The sequence below is a fragment of the Rana temporaria genome, chromosome 8 (genome assembly GCF_905171775.1).
Source record: "Rana temporaria chromosome 8, aRanTem1.1, whole genome shotgun sequence".
Taxonomy (NCBI): Eukaryota; Metazoa; Chordata; class Amphibia; order Anura; family Ranidae; genus Rana; species Rana temporaria.
In genome coordinates this window covers 93,880,124-93,899,847 of record NC_053496.1, presented here as the reverse complement: position 1 = coordinate 93,899,847, position 19,724 = coordinate 93,880,124, and the positions used below count along the sequence as shown (strand labels likewise).

At 41.8% G+C, this 19,724-nt stretch overlaps 1 protein-coding gene across 1 annotated transcript in view; it reads right to left on the bottom strand.

Annotated features, from left to right (window-relative positions):
- The window catches only part of DNAJB12 (DnaJ heat shock protein family (Hsp40) member B12), a 70,302-nt gene that overhangs the window by 22,965 nt on the left and 27,613 nt on the right, over nt 1-19,724 (bottom strand). Inside the window, exons 2-3 of the mRNA XM_040362309.1 lie at nt 10,610-10,784; nt 6,522-6,667 (exon numbers count right to left, since the gene is read on the bottom strand). Coding sequence (XP_040218243.1) covers nt 6,522-6,667; nt 10,610-10,784 — 321 coding nt within the window. The remainder of the gene's footprint in view (nt 1-6,521; nt 6,668-10,609; nt 10,785-19,724) is intronic.

Below are 19,724 nucleotides of genomic sequence, written 5' to 3'. Positions count from 1 at the left end.
CAACTGTAAGGCTGGCTGAAGGCCAGTGTGTATTTATGGGAGGAGTCGGAGAGGGCTATTTAATCATCCTCCTCTGTTGGGGCCGGTGTTGGCGGTATTTCTGGGTTCCCACCCCCCCCCCCCCCCCAGCCTTCATACATACTCATAATACTTTCTTACATTCAGGATATGCCCTCTTTTCAGGCATACTGACTAACTAGGCCAAGGCACACCTCAGGCCTTGGTTCTTAGAAGTATCGCATTTCCACTCAAAGACTGACTACAATTAGCAGTCAGTCATTATTCCGACCTCTCAGCATCTCTCTCATGTCTGGGTACCAACAGTGAGAAAACCGTATAACCGGAAACATGGTTGAAGCGGAAGCTCGGTGGGGTCCCTGCAGGTTGTGCACCTCTGTTGTAGACAACTTGTCACCCAGTCATTATGCATGGCCTACACTCTTATAAATTATAATTTTTTTTAGATCAGATTTATCGTCCAGCCACTAAAAATAGTTCTACATAACGTGGACCACCCAACATCAGAAATGAATGCAAAGTATACCACAAAATTATCATCTGCTGAAATATCTCAATGACCAGCCAAACTCCCTCCAAGATCTGTGAGCAGAGAGACATAACAGGAGTGTCACTTTTCATAATCGGAGATAATACGGGAAAGGTATTCTGCAGCATCAAAAATCTCAAGTGGTCACGGAGTTTGACAGTCTGCAATATCTGCATAATTAGCCCAGCATACAATACCTTGATATTTTGATACTTTGTTCAGCAGAGACTTGCTTATTCAGAACTAAGCCTACTTTTACAGCCTGTATGAACTGGTGATGTCCCCATTGTGTAAAATGCGTGGACAGGCTTTTTTTACACACATTAGCTCTTTAAAGTCTCATGCAGAAAGACAAAAACAAAAAAACATGCCATGTATAGCTAATGAGTCCACGCACATGGCAACTTTAATCTGAGCTTATCGCTTCTGAACCCCTTTTTTTTTATGCTGTACACATGTAAGCGATTGTACACATACACATGGGTAGAGCACACAATGCACTCTAAGACCTCTTTCACACTGGGGCCGCAGCCATGTTGGCTTCACTCATTTTAGCGGCTTATCGCTGTTTAAGCGGTGCTCTTTGGGAGCTAGCGGGGCGCTTTTAACCCCAAAGAAGGTTTAAAAAACTCCTGTGCTGCCGAATCGCTTTTCAGGCTATTCCAAAGCACTGCCTATTCTTTCCGATGGGCAGGGAGTTTTGGGAGTGCTAAATACAGCGCTCCCAAACTGCCCCAAAGATGCAGCTTGCAGGACTTTTTGGAACGTCCTGCAAGCCCACTGCCCCAGTGTAAAAATTCACCCTTGAATGAATGGGAGGCGGTTTTCAGGCACATAGCAGAGGCTATGTGGAAAATTTTTCTAAAGAGACTGAAAACCGACCCAGTGTAAAAGGTGTCTTAAAATCACTTCCCTCCTAGCAAAGGACACCAGACAACAGGAGATAGGAAGCGGGCATCTCAAGCCCCTCAATGACCATTCTTGTTAGGAAGCAGGCACTTCTGGCTAGGACTACTGCTTAAAGGATCACTAAAGGAATTATTTTTTTTAGCTAAATAGCTTCCTTTACCTTACTGCAGTACTGGTTTCATGTCCTCATTGCTCGTTTTTGCTTTGATGTTGCTGTAAAAATGCTGTGATCTCCACACTTCCTGGTTGTCCGTTTCCTTATAACCATCATACTGGGAGCTTTTCACGATGGTCTAAGCTGTCATTACTGTGTGTCTAAAACTTAACAGAACCAATCAGATTCATTTTAAAAACAAAACACTGCCCTGGATTTGTTTGTTTTTGTTTTGTGTGTCTCTCTAGTTCACAGGAACATGAAACCAGTTTAAAAGTGAAACTAAACTGCAGGCACATTATATGATTGATTTTTATCTATTTGTAATCATTTTTAAAAGGAATCCATTAACTTTTATGTCTCTATACCCTGTAAACAGTCATTTCAGCAAAAAACATGTTTTCCTTTAGTGACCCTTTAAAGTGGAGTTCCACCCAAAAATGGAACTTCCGCTTTTCAGAATGCCACCCCCCCCCCCCCTGTGTCTGATTTGGCACCTCTCAGGGGGGAGCAGATACCTGTCTAATCCAGGTATTTGCTTCCACTTCCGTGCATAAATCACTGCAGGCTCTGAGGCAATCTATGCCATGTCCGGCTCCTCCTCCTCCTCCCCCCGTCTTCTGGGAGACACACAGGTCCCAGAAGGCAGCAGGCACCAGTGAGGACATGCAGCGCGACTCGCATATGCACAGTAGGGAACCAGGAAGTGAAGCTGCAAGGCTTCACTTCTCGATTCCCTTACCGAAGATGAGATGCCTCCACCCGAGGGACAGATCGGGTGAGGTCATCACGGGTGCCCTGGACAGGTAAGTGTCCTTATTTTAAAAGTCAGCAGCTGCAGTATTTGTAGCTGCCGACTTAAAAAAAATTTAAAAACAAAAGCCAGTTCACACCAGACGCAGTTCCGTGTGCTTTTTTTCTGAACAAAATGCATGCACAGGGTTTTCCATGTATTCCAATGGCTCTAGTTCACACCATGCAGTCAGTTTCTGCACCGGAAACTGACTGCATGGTATGAACTAGAGCCATTGAAATACATGGAAAAAACTGTGTATGCATTTTGTACATGAAAAAAGCACACGGAACTGAACGGAACTGTGTCTGGTGTGAACTGGCTCTAAAGGGATGCAAACCCTGCAGCTTTGCTCCTTAGAGTCCTACAGGCGCTGTTGATAATTATAAAACCACTCCCATACAGATTCACTCTGAACATGGATACAAACAGCTATTTCTCCAATATAACAAAAGGTAGAAATCTGCAACCGAGTTTGTTAAAATCCCTGCAATGTACATAGATTACCTAGATGAGAATGTTTTCTTCAACAAAAGAGTTACTCTTTAATCATACTGAATGAAATCCCTAAAACCCACAGAATTACACATCAAAGCACACACCAACATGCATTATTGTGCATAGTACAATGTGAATGAGAGAGATATATATTATAAAAGCAAAATAAAAATGAATATTCTCCAGTCAGTCTCTAGTGTGGAGAATGAGGGTAGGGCTGTAGCGAACGATTAGTTGGCCGATTATTGTTTTGATTAATCACATAATAACCTTAAAAAATGTTTTTGCATTTTTAAAAATGTTTGGGGCAATTTGTTGTTGGGCAGACTACAAATCACAAATTGCCGCAAAAACACATTACATGCTTTTCTGCAGCTTCTCCATTGAAGTATATTGAACCCAAAAAAATAAAAAATAGCACCGTTTTGCGTTAAAAAAGTCCTTGCCCTTTCCAAATAAGCAGGAGCTGAAAAAAAATCATGGATGTGAACGTGTCCCATAGGAAAACATGTAACTGAACTGTAGTGTGTTTCTGCAAAAAGCACCAAAAAACAGGAGGTGTGACCCCCGGCCTGAGATGTTTAGTAACATAATGGGGTTAAAAAAAACAAAAATAAGTACAAAAAAACAGCAAATAATCACTACTGTAAGGGGTTCATTTTTTTTAGTGTGGGACAGTGAAAGTAATATTTACAGTAGCGATTTGCTCTTTTTGTACTATAAAAGGGCTAATTTTCATTTTTTAACCCCATTATGTTACTGGCCGATTAATCGATTAATTTCATAATCGATTAGTTGTTTCGGCCCTAAATGAGGCCCAATATTTCTGGATGTAAACAATGCAGAGATATACTTTGTGTACATGTGGATTACAATTGCACACTATGTCAATGTGAAAAAAGAGTCAATAGCCTCCTAATCTCTGCACACACTTCCATATCTCTTGTATTAACCAGCCTGTGTTGGGAAGGCCTCCATATGTGCTTGCAACAGCTTAAAAAATGCACAGGCAGGCCATATTGCCTAATCGTCTTGTTCATGATCAAACTGCATTAATCCCCAAACAAATAGACACGGCATAGATAAGAGTAACAGCATAGGCAAGTAGAACATTATGTACGCTACTGGTCTCTACCTGCCTCGGCCTGTTCGTCTTAAGATAAGGACACGGAATATACAGGTTGGCAACCTGGAATGACACGTGTTATGGACAGGCGGGTGGTTGTGGTCTCTGAATACAGCGGAGTAATGCCCAAAAGACTCGAGTCCCTGCCAACATGATTTCACAAGTAAGCCAGGCATCATTTTGTATTCTGACCACCATGATCAGTGTGGTCACCTATACTGTGGAGGAGGGAAATGCCTTCTTCTATAAATTATTTCAGTTTAACCACTCTGCCTTCAGGGCAAAAAGAAAAAAAAAAATGTAAATACATTTTTTTGGTAGAACATTACTTAAAACCCTTAAACAAGTATACATATTCTGAAAACAAATGCCTTGTAAAAAAAAAAAAAAAAAAAAAAAAAATGGTGGCAATTCCACACAATATTTATGAAATTCATATTGTAAGAAAAAAAAGACTAAAAAATGAATCTTAGTGCCCACAAACCACAGAATAGCACATTTATTGGTAAAAATATAAAAGATGGGGTTGTGTCAAGGAAATAAATACCAAACATGTCAAGCCTCATAGTTGTGTGTGGCCATGAAAACGCTGAAACACTACGGTACCCAACATTGTCCACATCTAAAGTCAGCCGTGAATTATGGCCCTAGGATCTCTCACTCTGATGGTCACAGCAATATCCAACACGTGGCACAATTGCTGCATACATACATGTGTGCCCTATGCCTATGTTTGCATTTGCGTGTATGCACAGGGTGATGGGGATGCATTTAAATATATATTTTAATTATTTTTATTGAAATAATAAAAAAAAAAAAAATCATCATAAGGGTGCTAACAAATCCCTATGTGATAGCATGGGGCAGTGATAGGTTCTATTGGAAGTACATTAGATCCCTAATGCCTTTCTGCCCTCCACTGCATCTAATTGGACATGATTAGCTGCTTCCTGGTTACAGTAGCCAATAAATTAACTTAAAGCTTCTCACTACAGTAAAAGTGATTAGGCAGCTGTAATGCCTCCTGGATCACTGAACAGCAGATCAGATAGCCATGATCTTGTTTTGACTGATTTTATTAAAGAGGTTGTAAACCCCTCTGGTAAAATTGTGCCTATTGGTAAGCCTAGAATAAGGCTTACCATTAGGTTCTGTAAATATCTCCTAAACATGCGCCAGTGATGTCATCGGTGCATGCGCTGTGAAGAAACGGTCCCCCATGCAGTTTTGTCACGAGCGAGTGCTGTGACTGACGGCTTCCATGCGCATGCACGGCAGTGATGTCACGCTGCTCTGGCCAGTCACAGAGCAGCCTATGAGTTCTGCTTATCGATGCCCATCAGTGCTTCCCAACAGTGCCGTCTGCTCTGAGCTGACAGCGTCTGTCATGGAACCGCACAGAGCCGGCATTGACAATTCTATCTCCCCCTCCATCCTCTCTCGCACGGGATGAGAGAGGACACAGCTGATCTGCTCTCCCCCCCCCCCGTGTGTGCTCTGTGGGCAGTCAAGTGCAAAGCTAACGCGCTCACATTTCCCGTGGAGCATACAACAGGAAACAGAAGGGGAGCAGATCAGCGGTGTCCTGTCTCATCCTGTGCTAGAGAGGATGGAGGGAGTGATGGAATGGTCCGTCAATGCCGGCTCTGAGCGGTTCCATGAGAGACACGCTCTCTGCTCAGAGCCCTGCGACTAGCAACCCCGCTGCCCCTTCCCCCAAACAGTGGTGGAATTCTAGGGCGCCGTCACAAGTGCGACTGTTGTGACCATAGTAATTCCGCCACTGTTTACAGTCTAGCAGGTAAGTGTGCCATTGGTAACCTAGCTGCCTGTCTACTTCGTTAACCAGCATGATTTAGTACTTTCTGAGCCACTTACCCACAGCAGGTATGTAGATTAGAAAGTCAGGATAAAGTTAAAACTGATAAACCGATTATCTGCATACTTGTTCTTAGAAGTTATTGGGCCATTGGATAACCAGGCAAGTATAAATGTTTATTTTTAGTAAAAAGCCAGCCATTGCCGCCTCCATATTCTCTTAGTACAGATGACCCACAGGCGATATTCCTGTGAATATTTCTTCAGCTGTTCATCTGGAACATCAGTGTGTGGAAATCTGCAGCACAAGCAGCTAAGTAGCCGCTAATCTGCTTTAGACAGATAATGATAGTCAGAAATGGAGAGCTCATCCTATGTGACAGCACTGCTGATCTCAGGATAATGCTGTATAAGACGGGCATATGAAAGCATCACACCGATCCAACACTGGAAAATCATCAAAACGTTCAACATCAGGTTGAATCACTAGCTTGTTCTTGTAACACAATGCATCACATCTAAAAAGGAGAAATGATCACTATAGCATTGATAAAGAATTGGGACTGTTTATATTAAAATGTCATGAAAGTTTGTTAAGCAAAACCCAATCCTACTGAAATTGTACCCTCTAATCCATAATATACCCATGAAAACAATTTCAAATTGATTTACCCACCTTTAAATGCTTCTGTGGCGCCAGGAGCGTGGTTTTTATCTGGATGAAATTTTAGAGCAAGCTTTCTGTAGGATTTCTTCAAGTCATCTTCAGTGGCTTCTCTAGTGACTCCCAAAATTTCATAGTAGTCCTTACATTGCTTTACCCTGATGAGTGAAGGTAGAAGCCTAATATTTATTTCTGATCACATTAACATAGAACACCCAAAAAAAAAAAACAGAATAAAAGCATCATTAATTTAAAACAAAAAGGGGGGGGGGGGGGGAGAGCTGTTACAGCAAATTTGAATAGAACTACAGTATAACATAGGGGTAAAGAACCTTGAAGAGGCATAGTGCTACTTCAGATGCAATGAGGTGAGAAAAGATCTACTAAGCCACATCTGAGTCATGATTTCAGACTATATTCAAAAGTAGAAAAACGGAGGAATAAGATGGTGGCTTTGAGGTTACCACCAATAGGTTAGCTGCTCAGCTACCTTCAAGCACCACACTGTTCAGTCTAGGAAAGTTACTGATCAGTACAGGCGGCACACCATGGAGAGACATTCATGTATCAGTCTGCGAGTGGTGTGCATAGAATAGAAGCAAGGCTGGAAGTGACAGACTTCCAAGCTGTACAGGGCTGAGCACAACAGGGAACTGTTGGACCTGTAAATGAAAGCAATGCACATTAGGGCTGCACGATTCTGGTCAAAATGAGAATCACGATTCTTTTGCTTAGACAAAAGATCACGATTCTCAAAAATGTAATGCCAGATCCCCCCACCCCCCCCACCCCCAAAAAAATAAAAAAAAATAAACCTGTGATTTATCTGAAAATATGAATATATAAAAAAGAGAGACCAGTGATATGTATATAATGTTAAAGATCATATAACTCCTATGATTAAAGCAGAATAAAACTTTGATTCTGATTTTTTCATAGGAGTTATATGGTCTTTAACATTATAGACATATCACTGGTCTCTTTTTTTTATAGATCAGAAGCAGTACTGCCAGCAACCATTGGGTGGCGCATGGATTCATACAGTTGTACAGAACTGTGAGAAGGTTTAATACATCAGAAGCAGTACCGCCGGCAACCACTGGTTGCATGGATACAAACTACTGTTGTGAGAGAAGCTCAGGCATCTATCCAGCGGCGCAGGCTGCTGACGTCGGTTTTCGATGTCGGCGGCATTTGCATTCCACACTGGTTACCTGGACGGCGGTGACATGTAGGAGAATCGTCGGTCATTCTGAGGGGAGATCGCGGAGGAGGAGAATCGAAATCGTGCGATTAATCGTGCAGGTCTAATGCACATTAGAGGAAGAATCTGATGAAACACTGAGCGAGATCGGAAGCATCTGGGTGTTGTCAAAGCCAAGCCATTCCTGTATTTGAATGACAGATGAGTGTTGTCAGAAGGACACCAGAAACCCAATAACAGATAAATGACAGGGTCAAAGGGGAAATTCATCTTATAACAATTGTCTGCCCATATGGGGGGGTTTTATGAATTTTCATTTATTCTTCTCAACTTTGTTCTGCATGATTTCAATTGTTTCCTGGACAAACACTGAGTTTTAGGCCCCTCCCTCTTTTTTTTTTTAAGATGTTGAAATGGAAAGACATGTCTCCGATATTTGTTGGATTCTAAATTCGTAACGTGTGTGCACCTTGTTAAAGTAGATGTAAAACCACTCTCATCCTTTCTAAACTAGAAATGCCCCCAGATGATGCCTTATTAGGAGAAACGCGTCGGAAGGGGCTCCGCTTATGCCACTGCGTTACTTTGATTGTATTTGCTTTATATGTCTTCTCAAATGTAAGTGACCAATTTTAATAAATCTTCTCATTTTGAAACGGAATTACAGTATGTGGCCCAATCTTTTTCCTTCCACTATAAGTTACATTGGGAGGATTTATATGTGAGGTACTGCTGCTCCATCCATGGTCTACATTTATTGATGTCAACTCTGTGATACATCTCCGCCTGGTTCCATTGGAAGTCGTACTTGTTTAATCCTTCCTGAGTGAGATACACCAACAAGCCAGTTTGACTCATCAGGCGTAAGCCTCGCTAGGTCCAACTCGTTTGGTAAGCCTTCAATCTTCACGGTGGTGGACTACCTACAGACAACTAATTATATAGAGCTTTACATTTCAGTGGGATTTTTTGGACTTTATACTCACTTGTTTACCAACACATTTGGTTTATTGTCACTTTGGTGTTTATTAACACAATCACCTTGATGTTCAATATATATATTTATTTATTTATTTATTTATATCTCTTTGTACATCTATACACTTTGTTTATCAGGATTTTAGTTTTTTATGTTTTATGCACCATTAATTTTGGTTGTTTTATTAATATTCATTTATTACCTTCTGTGTGTACATTGAAATTAGCACATTAGTGCAGTCTAATGGTTCAATTTATATAGACAGCACCCTCTTATTCACCTATTTATATATTTTTTGATCACATCACTTCAGCGCCGCATTTTACCATTTCCACTTTGCCTATATAAAAAGTATACCTGTTGTGCAGGTTTTCCTTCTTTTCCTTTCTAAACTACTGCCATAGTGCTGATCTATAAGGATATACATGCCTCCTGCATTTATCCTTACCTGTCAAATGTCTCCCCTCTGTCTGTTATGAGACCCGAAAAACTACATATTCTGTGGGTAGGTCTGTTGTCTGGAGCTCGGTGGGTGGAGTCGTGATGTCAGTAGACTCCCCGCCCTCCATTACACTCCCCTTGTCAACATGCATTTTTTTCCTGTGTATTCCTTACACTAAATTCTGCTATGATCACTAACATTCAGTCAAAATACAGAAAAGTAACCACATGACTTCAGAAAAGGAGTGGGGGTGGGAATTCAAATATAATGCCTGTCTCCAGGCTAGTGCACGAGATATGTAAATAACCTTGATGTTGCAACTGTGATTAGGTGACCTCAGACACACACACTGCAATATAACAATCAGATCACTCAATCTTCTCCTCTGCTTAGCTCTCACTCTCATCTAACCTAAATCAGATCACTTGTCAGTGTATATTCTGCCTTCTGTTCTATGTTTTCACTGCAATATACATGCATTTCCTCATCACACTGAACTGTGGATCACACCCCATGATGAGAAACATCCAGTCAAAACACAGTAAATGCAGCCAATCCTGGGAGAGCTGGAAGGGAGGGGAGAGGAATGTGAATTGTGAACTTTTTACACAGGATGTGCCTCTGTCTCAGGCTAGTGCATGAGATATGTAAATAACCTGTCACTCACAGCAAGGGGGCGGAACGGACTAAGGTTTTTCTCTGTAAGTCTGTTTTATTTCACTGAATAAAAGAGGATTTCTCAGAGCTGGATTAACTCTGTGTGGCAACAGTTTACGGGTTTACATCCACTTTAACCACAATCCAGTTTGATTTGACCATCTACACAGGAACCTGGAACTAGCTTGCAGTTCCAAGAAAATACTACCTATTGGACGAGGCAGAGAAGAGAGACAGTGATGCCAGGTTCTCCACCTCATCTATTCATTGAAAAGGATGCAACATGTCCTGGAATGGTTGCCTTGCCCATCAATCGACATCCTGTGATTACTATACAGAAGGGTAGCCGTCAGCGCAGCACCTAGATATGCAGTCATCACTGTAGTGCTCAGGCTACAATGCTTTAAAACTTCTACAGGAGGTTCAGCTTTCAAACTAAAGTCAAGGAAAGTGTTCCTTTATAACCACTAGGGCTGCATACAGATATGAAAATGTCTGAAGCTTATATACTCAGAGGCCTCAATATAATGACTACAGCCTTGACTTTCTACAACAACTTGGCCCTCCACACTATAATTCTAGAGAGAACAAACAATTAACCTCAAATTAATCAAAGCAGGTGAACAATCCTTTGCATAGCCATTTACTGTTCCTTCAAAAAGACCTAATTAATATAATTGATGTCAATGCTTAAAACATTTCTGAAGTATAAAATCAGGCACAACCCAACAATAATGAATAAATCATTAGGAAAATAGTTAAACATTTTAGCAAACGGTAAAGTGAACTTGATCAAGTATCATAGCAGTTAAAGTCACCTTTTTACTGCTTCCACCTGGTCTGGTGTGTAGCCCTTTCCAGTGTCTGTGCCAGCTTCACCATTGGCAGTTGTGGCAGATTCAGCAGCATTTTTCCGGAGACGCGGGTTTGAGGACTCTGTGCTTTCAGGCTCGCCATTTGCTTGGCTGGCATGTGTGAGGGATTCAATAAGCTCTACAAGAGAAAAAAAAAATGTGATTTTAGGATTTCCCCAGATCATTGAATGCTGTATAGACTTGCATTGTGAGAAGCAGTACAGCCCACCCACTGTGAAACACTGAAAATCACAAAACACAGTATGCACATGTAATGAGAAAATGTGAACGTATGCATAGCATTACAAAGTTAGTAACACAAAAAAGTTATTAAAAAAAGTTAAGTTAAAAAACACGACAATTATTTATAATCAACCTGATCCTTTTGCGTTCATCTAAAAGACCCTGAAAAAACACCAACTTAATTTTTATCCCCAAGGTAGCCAATGTACTGCTTTACCAGTGAAGCTCCAGAGCAAATGGTTTTCATTTTTTGCAATGAAATAACTTGGAGAAGTAGGGCCAGAGCTTTTTTGGCTGTACTTCTCCTGTGGGTCACAGGAGTGCAGTTAGTGCTTCACTCCTGTGACCCGTTTTCAGCAGACTTAGGCCCCTTTCACACTGAGAGTTTTTCAGGCTTTACAGCGCTAAAAATAACGCTCCTATACCGCCTGAAAAACTCCTGCTCAGCCTTCTCAATGTGAAAGCCGGAGGTCTTTCACACTGAGGCGATGTGCTGGCAGGAGAGAAAAAAATCTCCTGCAAGCAGCATCTTTGGAGCGGTGAGAGGAGCGGTATGCTTACCACTCCTTCCCATTTAAAACAATGGGAAACCGCGGTAATGCCACCCGCAATGCACCACTGCATTATTAACCCTTTATCGCCCGCTAGCGGGGGGGTTAATACCGCACCGCTAGCGGCCGAATCCCACGGCAAATCCGCCCCAGTGTGAAAGGGGCCTAAAGTCTGCTGCCAGCTGATGTCATAGAACCGGTGCTGGCTCTGAAAAAATTCTGACCATATGGTAAGAGTCCATGTACACTGGCTTAAAGGGGTTGTAAAGGTTTGTTTTTTATTTTCTAAATAGGTTCCTTTAAGCTAGTGCATTGTTGGTTCACTTACCTTTTCCTTCCATTTCCCTTCTACATGTATTTTTTTTCTTTGTCTGAATTTCTAACTTCCTGTTCCTCCTCAGTAAGCTGTTCTGGCTGACTAACCCCCATGGATGTTGGGGCAAGCTTACTGAGGAGAAACAGGAAGTGAGCAATTCAGACAAAGAAAAAAAAACATTTAGAAGGGAAATTAAAGGAAAAAGTAAGTGAACCAACAATGCACTAGCTTAAAGGAACCTATTTAGAAAATAAAAAACGAACCCTTACAACCCTTTTAAGTGATATTTAGAGTCTTTTTTTTTTTTTTTGTACTTACCTACTCTGTGCAGTGGTTTTGCACAAAGCAGTCCAGATCCTCCTCTGCTCGGGTTCCTTCCTCCTGCCCCCACAGCAAGCAGCTTGCTGTGGGGGCACTTAAGCCAAACCGCTGCTCTGTGTGTCCATTCAGACACTGAGCCATGGCTCGGCCCCGCCCCCTCTCTCTCCCCAATGGCTCACCGACTTTGAATGACAGCAGTGGGGAGGGACGCTGCACAGTTTTTTTTTATCTTAATGCATAGAATGCAGCAAGATAAAAAAACCTTCTGCCTTTAGAACCACTTTAAAAATCACTGCTACTAACCTTCCCGTGGAGGACAATTTTAAATTGCCCATTCCAAGGGCCCTATTTCAGGCATGCCTACTCATCCTTAGATGATGGAAGGCAACCGATCCCCCCTTGCTAAGGGAGTGGATTAACAAGGTGGGAGACACTATGGCTAGAAAAGTTTATTTTTCAACACAGGGGGCTCCCTAGCAAATGTGAAGTGTAGTGGTCACGCTGGCTGAGCTCCCCGGGATTAGCCCCGGTGGACCTCATACTCGATAGGTTACTGTATTGAGCCAATAGTCAGAGGAATAACACCAGGTTTCACCGCTAGAAGATGACAAGCGCAGCAGGCCATGTAGGTTGTTGGGTGGCCATAATAAAATGTACGTTGAAACTACCACACCCTAGGTAGAGGTGTAGAGATGTCAAGATAGAATGTATGTAAACTGCGATTTGGTGAAACTGGACTTTTTGACATGTTTGTAATTCTTGTTCTTTAATAAACTTTAATAAAACTACTACAGTTTTGCCTGTAAAAGCCGCTCAATCTTATCCTATTGGTCTGTGCACATTAGGATGATTATAGACATATTTTAAGCTCAACATTTAGAGACAGGGAAGAAAAAAAAAACCCTCTGGTTTGCGTTTGATTTGCGCTTTTTGGCAGAAAAAAACCCTACAAAAAAACTCTTTAAAGTGGAGTTTCCATCCCAAAAATATATTTTCATTTTTGTGCTCATTAGACCTAAAAAAAAAAAAAATGTTTACTCATCTGGAAATGCCTGTTGCTATGCGGTCCCACAAAATCTGGCTTTGGATCCACCTAGGATTCTGACATCATCTCCCTCTAATGCTCCTGGGAAATGTGTGTCATCATTTCCCAGGATGCAGTGCACTACCCAATTATCACTCCCCATCCAAGACTTCCAGGAAGTAAGTGCTTGTGGGCTTCACAATGCCCACAAGCAAAATGACAACGGTGTGGACATAGTTTTATAAACTATCTTTTCTGAATAACTATGCGGAGCGGCGCCGGATTGTAAAATAGTAAGTGACCGGATTTATATTATAAAAACGCAGGATGAAAGGACATACATTTAAAAAATGCTAATTGTGGTTGGAACCCCGCTTTAACTCGCCTAAACTGTGTATAAAAAACACTACGCGAGTGTTTTTTCCTGCCGTTTCCTGGCGTTTTTGTAAGCCCAGTGTGCATGGAGCCTCAGGATCTGCCCAGTTTTTTTCACAAAACATTTCCCCCAGAAAAAAAAAACAGTGAGCAGTCCTCTGTGGGACAACATAAGTGAGCAGTGCCCTCTGTTGGCTGCAAAATTCCATTCCAGAATCTCCGACTTCATACACCTTGCTAAATGGAAGATAGCACAACATGTACTTTGAGCTATAATTAGATCACCACCACCCTTCAATATATGATCGCTTGTAAAAGGGCGAGGCAAAATGACAAAATGCTCCACACACAAAAATCAAGGAATACTTCTAAGAACACATCAGTGGGTACGGTGACTGCAGGTGATGGAATCCATAGCTTTAGTATGCATTTTATTTATTGAGCATGTTACGTAATCAAATCTTTGAAAAAAAATTTAAGTTAAAATGTCACATTTACCACTTGCATCCAGCAGGTGGAGCATTATCAGGAGCTCTCTGGTGCTTCTCTTTGCAGCTATTGCGCAAAAATACAAATTTAAATAACTCCGACCAGCTCCCTTTTCGGATAGCAGACACAAAAAAGTATTATTTCAGTCTACAAACACGGCTAAGAAAGCAAAGGTCTCCAAATGCTGCAGAAAATGCTCAGCTTGAATATTTTTTTTTTTATAAAACCTATGTTCCATTGTGGAGTCTGTACTTGAATGTCCATGGGGCACCCATATTACCCTGCAGTGCTTTACATGTAGTATTAAGCCCAAAACACATTTTTTTTAAGTCAGGCAGTTCAGCGTACCGCGGTCTGACTGGCTTCTGTCGAATGGTCTTGCAGGAAAATCATCATGCGATCAGCATGCGCAGGTAAAAATAATAATGAATCAAAAAAAGCACTGAGCAGCGCTTCAGGCGATTGGCAACGAGTGTTCATGAAAAGTCGATTGATAGCTCACCCTCTCATAAACAGAATAGGCCATATATGGATCGAAATTCAGACAGTTTCTGTTGAACCACCTGAATTTCGGTCCATGTATGGCCTGCTTTAAGCCTGGCTGCACACCTATGAGCTGCAGAAAGATATACAATTTAATGCAACACTCAGTAGCTCCCAAAAGGCTGTTCGATGCCATGCAAACCAGTGGCGGCTGGTAAAGGGGAGCAAAACAACACCCCCTACGCGGGCGGTCCAGCACGTACCCGCTCGTGTGGCAGGGCTGTGATGTCCTCTCCTGGAGTGCAGGCAGCCTCCGTGGCGGCTGGTGTGTCCACTCCTCCACCATGTGTCTCCTCTTCCGCCAAAGCGCTAGGCATCCAATGTGATCGCCTGACGCTTTGGCCAATCGGGAAACAGGTCTCACAGACCTGCCTCCTGATTGGTGGGGAGAAACTTTAGTGTGATAATAGCACACAACTGGGTGGGCTTCGAGGGCAATGCTCTGCACTCCAGGCCGACCTTTTTTTAAAGCCTCTGGCTCTAATCCGGTGCTTAAAAAAAAAAAAAAAAAACACCCCGCCGCATTGGAATCCATAGTCCAGCGCCACTGATGTACAGATCAGGGAGCCTGGATATGAGAGGCGGTGCCCATGCGCCCTCTATGGACAAGGTGCCACTGATGCAAACATACCCTACCAAATGGGAACTGTGATTGTGGTGCAGTAAAAAAAAGCTCACGTTTAGTTTTAGGTGTGTTGCCTATCCATTCAACACACGATAACATGTGTGCAGTAATGCACTGGAGAAGTGGGAAGGGCCAATACATAATAAAAACACACACACACACACATATATATATATATATATATTTGAACAAAAGAACGTTTTTTTTTTTTTTACAAAAGTGCAGAATATGCACATAATGATCCTTGTTCCATCTCCCCAGACTATTAAAATCAACCAATGGCTACTGCAAGAGATATAATAAGGCTTAAAGGGGTTGTAAAGGTTTGTTTTTTATTTTCTAAATAGGTTACTTTAAGCTAGTGCATTGTTGGTTCACTTACCTTTTCCTTCAATTTCCCTTCTAAATGTTTTTTTTCTTTGTTTTCTCACTTCCTGTTCCTCCTCAGTAAGCTGTTCTGACTGACTAACCACCGCTCGGATGATGGTGAAAAGCTTACTGAGGAGAAACAGGAAGTGAGAAATTCAAACAAAGAAAAAAAACATTTAGAAGGGAAATAGAAGGAAAAAGGTAAGTGAACCAACAATGCACTAGCTTAAAGGAACCAATTTAGAAAATAAGATGAACCTTTACAACCCCTTTAATGTAAACGGGACGTTTTTACAACCTCTCCTGAACGATTTAACTTTACAGATAGTAACCAATGTTTAAAACGTCTGTTTTGCTGCGTTTGAGTTTAGAAGTGTTTCTAAAGAAAAAAAATATCAAGCGTTTGGCGCTTGAAATGCCTCTAAACCCATTTTTTTTGCATTCCCAAAAAAGCCTCTAAACTCAACTGCCTAGAATTGGCCCTGTGTACATGTACTGGAGGAGAGTTCAGGAGCAGTTGAAAAAAATGCCCAGATGCTCCTAAACGTCCATTTAACCAGCAGCAGTGTACATGAGGCCTAAAGCAGGCACCAAACACTGCTAGATGCACCATTGGAGGTAGTGGTGGGGGCAGGGCATGGTTGAACAAGGACACTTGCTGCATTCTCTGAGCTCAAAGAAGGAAAATCCAGGCCAGCATTACTGCCTTGTGGATGGGATTTGCAGCTTCTCTTAGCTGTGGATCACATCCATTTAAAGTGTCAAGTACTGCCTGTTAGTTAATGGTCTCCAAATCAAACAGGAGCTTACATTACAGCCTTAGCAAACGCAGTCGGAATAAGTGTTTCTGCAAACACACAGCTCTGACACAGTATCGGGGAGCTGTGTGTTTACACACACAGCTCCTGGTTCTCGCTCTGTAACGAGCGATCACGGGTGCCCGGCGGTGATCGCGCCCGCCGGGCACGTGCGTGCGCGCCTCCGGCGGCGTGCGCCCCTATTGGCTGCTCGGCGAGATGACGTAAATATACGTGATCTTGCCCAGCAGAGCCGACCTGCCGCCGTAAAACTGCAGCGGCTGGTCTGCAAGCGGTTAATAAATGAATAGATTGCACTTACAGGAATGATGTACAAAAATCTGTGAAACAGTCAAATCTTGAATGGTAAAAAAGCTGTGGCGTCTCCATTTGCTTCTCTCTACTTCTTATACAATTCGTCTATTTAAAGTCTGGGAAGGAATGCGTAATGAAGTCACCGTCAGAGGATATACCCTACGCATTTCGTCACAAATGGACGTCTTCTGGGGATTGGCCAATCTGGTAAGCAGGCTACCTTACACTTGGGTGTCGAGCTGATCGCACTTTATTTTGTGTGAAGATTTGCGTCACGCCTTTCTTCTTGCAACTTATCCTTACGTGTCTGGATCTTGCAACTTATCCTTACGTGTCTGGATGTTAACACTTTATAGACACATACAGATTTTAATTTGAATGGGACTTTGCCTTAAGCTTTCTTTTTTTAAAAATGTCACTTAATCATTACAAATGTTTTTTTTTATGTTTTTAATTCATCTTATATTTGTTCACCATTATTAGCGCTGCACTTTCTTTATGCATATTCAATGGTAGGTTAGCCATGTATATTTGGTCTTCTTTAACACTGTCTGCACAGAGGCATTTTTATGGGAACCCAATAAAGACATTTGTGTAATCTAAATCGACTTCAGAAGTAATCTGTTTTTAAGTCACAGAGACTTAAAGCGGGAGTTCACCCATAAAAAATGTTTTACCCTTAGATTGATGCTCATTTTGTCTAGGGGAATTGGCTAGTTGTTTTAAAATCGAAGCTGTACTTACCGTTGTAGAGAGCGATCTTCTCCGCCGCTTCCGGGTATGGGTCTTCGGGACTGGGCGTTCCTATTATCAAAGTACAGCTTTGATTTTAAAACAACTAGCCGATTCCCTTAGACAAAATGAGCAGGAATCTAAGGTTAAAAAATGCTATTTCCGGGTGAACCTCCACTTTAAGGCCCGTATACGAAAACTGGAAGTAAAATTTAGGTCCGACAAACAATCTTCCGATTTTCGGATTCGTTAGTACATCGCATCGACAGCTGATTCCGTTTTTTCTTTAGACTAAACAAAAAAGCTGGATGTGCAGACTATAATTTTTTTGTCGTACGTGAACTCAACCTCCAATTTTCGTTCAATTAGAACGGTTTTCGTACGGAATTTTTTTTGTAAGAGCAAGAGTAAGACTACACTTGCTCAGAAACGAAAGAATAGTTGAATTATGTCATACAAGAATTTTCGTATGGTGAGTATCCTCTTCACTTTCGACATGAGACTAGCATGCAACAAAAGAAAAGCGTATGAACGGTCATCCAAAAATCTGATTGTGTGTACGAGGCTTTAATGGGACCCATTTAACCACTTGCCGATATACGTCGGCAGAATGGCACGGCTGTGCAAAGCAATGTACCTGTACGTTGCTTTGAATTTGCCGCCGTGCTAGCGCATGCCCGCCACAAGCTCCGTGACTGTGCCCACGGGACCCGCGGACTCAATGTCTGTGATCGTGTCACAGAGCTGCAGAACTGGGAGATGTAAACAAGGCATTTCCCTGTTTTGCCTAGTGACAGGACACTGATCTACTCCTCCCGGTCATCGGGAGCAGTGATCGCTGTTGTGTCACTTGTAGCACAGCCCCCCCACAAATAAAATCACTCCCTAGGACACACTTCATCGCCCCCTAGTGTTTAACCCCTTTCCTGCCATTTATAAAATAATCGCACTGATCGCTGTATAAATTTCAATGGTCCCAAAATAGTGTCAAAAGTGTCCGATGTGCCTGCCATAATGTCGCAGTCACGGGAAAAAATAAATAAAAATAGCTGATCGCCGCCCTTACTAGTAAAAAAAAAAAAAAAAAAAAAAAAACACCTATCCCCTATTTTGTAGACGCTATGGGCCAGATTCTCGTAGATCGACGTAAAAATGGGCTGGCGTAATGTATCCAATTTACGTTACGCCGCCGCAAGTTTTTTAGGCAAGTGCTTTATTCACAAAGCACTTGCCTGTAAAGTTGCGGCGTAGCGCAAATCACCCGGCGGAATTCAAATTCAGCGGGTAGGGGGCGTGTTTCATTTAAATGAAGCGCGTCCCCGCGCCGAACGAACTGCACATGCGCCGTCCCTAAAATTCCCTAAAAACCTTAACGTAAACATCGTAACTTTACTGCGTCGGCCGCGCGTACGTTCGGGAATTCGTGTATCTAGCTAATTTGCATACTCGACGCGGAAATCGACGGAAGCGCCCCTAGCGGGGAAAAAAAATTGCAGTTACGATCCGACGGTGTAAGAGACTTACGCCTGTCGGATCGAAAGGATATCTATGCGTAACTGATTCTAAGAATCAGTCGCATAGATACGACGGCGTATCTCTTTTGAGAATCTGGGCCTATAACTTTTGCGCAAACCAATCAATATACACTTATTGCGTGTTTTTTTACCAACAATATGTAGAAGAATACATATCAGCCTAAACTGAGTAAGAAATTTGTTTTTTTTATATATTTTTGGGGGAGAATTATTATAGCAAAAAGTAAAAAAATTGCTTTTTTTTTTCAAAATTGTCACTCTTTTTTTGTTTATGGAGAAAAAAAAAAGAAAAAAAAAAAGGCAGAAGTGATCAAATACCATCAAAAGAAAGCTCTATTTGTGGGGGGAAAAAGGACATAAATTTTCTTTGGATCCAACGTTGCACGATCGCGCAATTGTCAGTTAAAGCGACGCAGTGCCGAATAGCAAAAAGTGTTCTGGTCAGGAAGGGGGTAAATTCTTCTGGGGCTGAAGTGGTTAAAAACAAAACCAGCATTTATTTTGCCGATTCAGGAAAAAGATCACAATCCCTCACCTGACAAACAAGCTGGTTAATTATTCAAGACAGCCTGCCAGGAAAGGTAGCAAAAATGTAACTTGCACATAAACCATGAAAAGTTATTGGCTGATAATGCGCAAAGTTCTAACAACTGTCTATTGTGGAAGTGACAGAATATTATCCATGGCAGCTATTATTTCTTCCTTCCAGATCATATTTATTATACATTGCATTTATGGTATAAGAATTTCATCTCCCCATAAAATAATAAATATCTAATCCAATCACCTGGTAACCAAATTTTAGGAATAAGCCCAAAAAAAAAAAAAAAAAAAAGAATTCTCA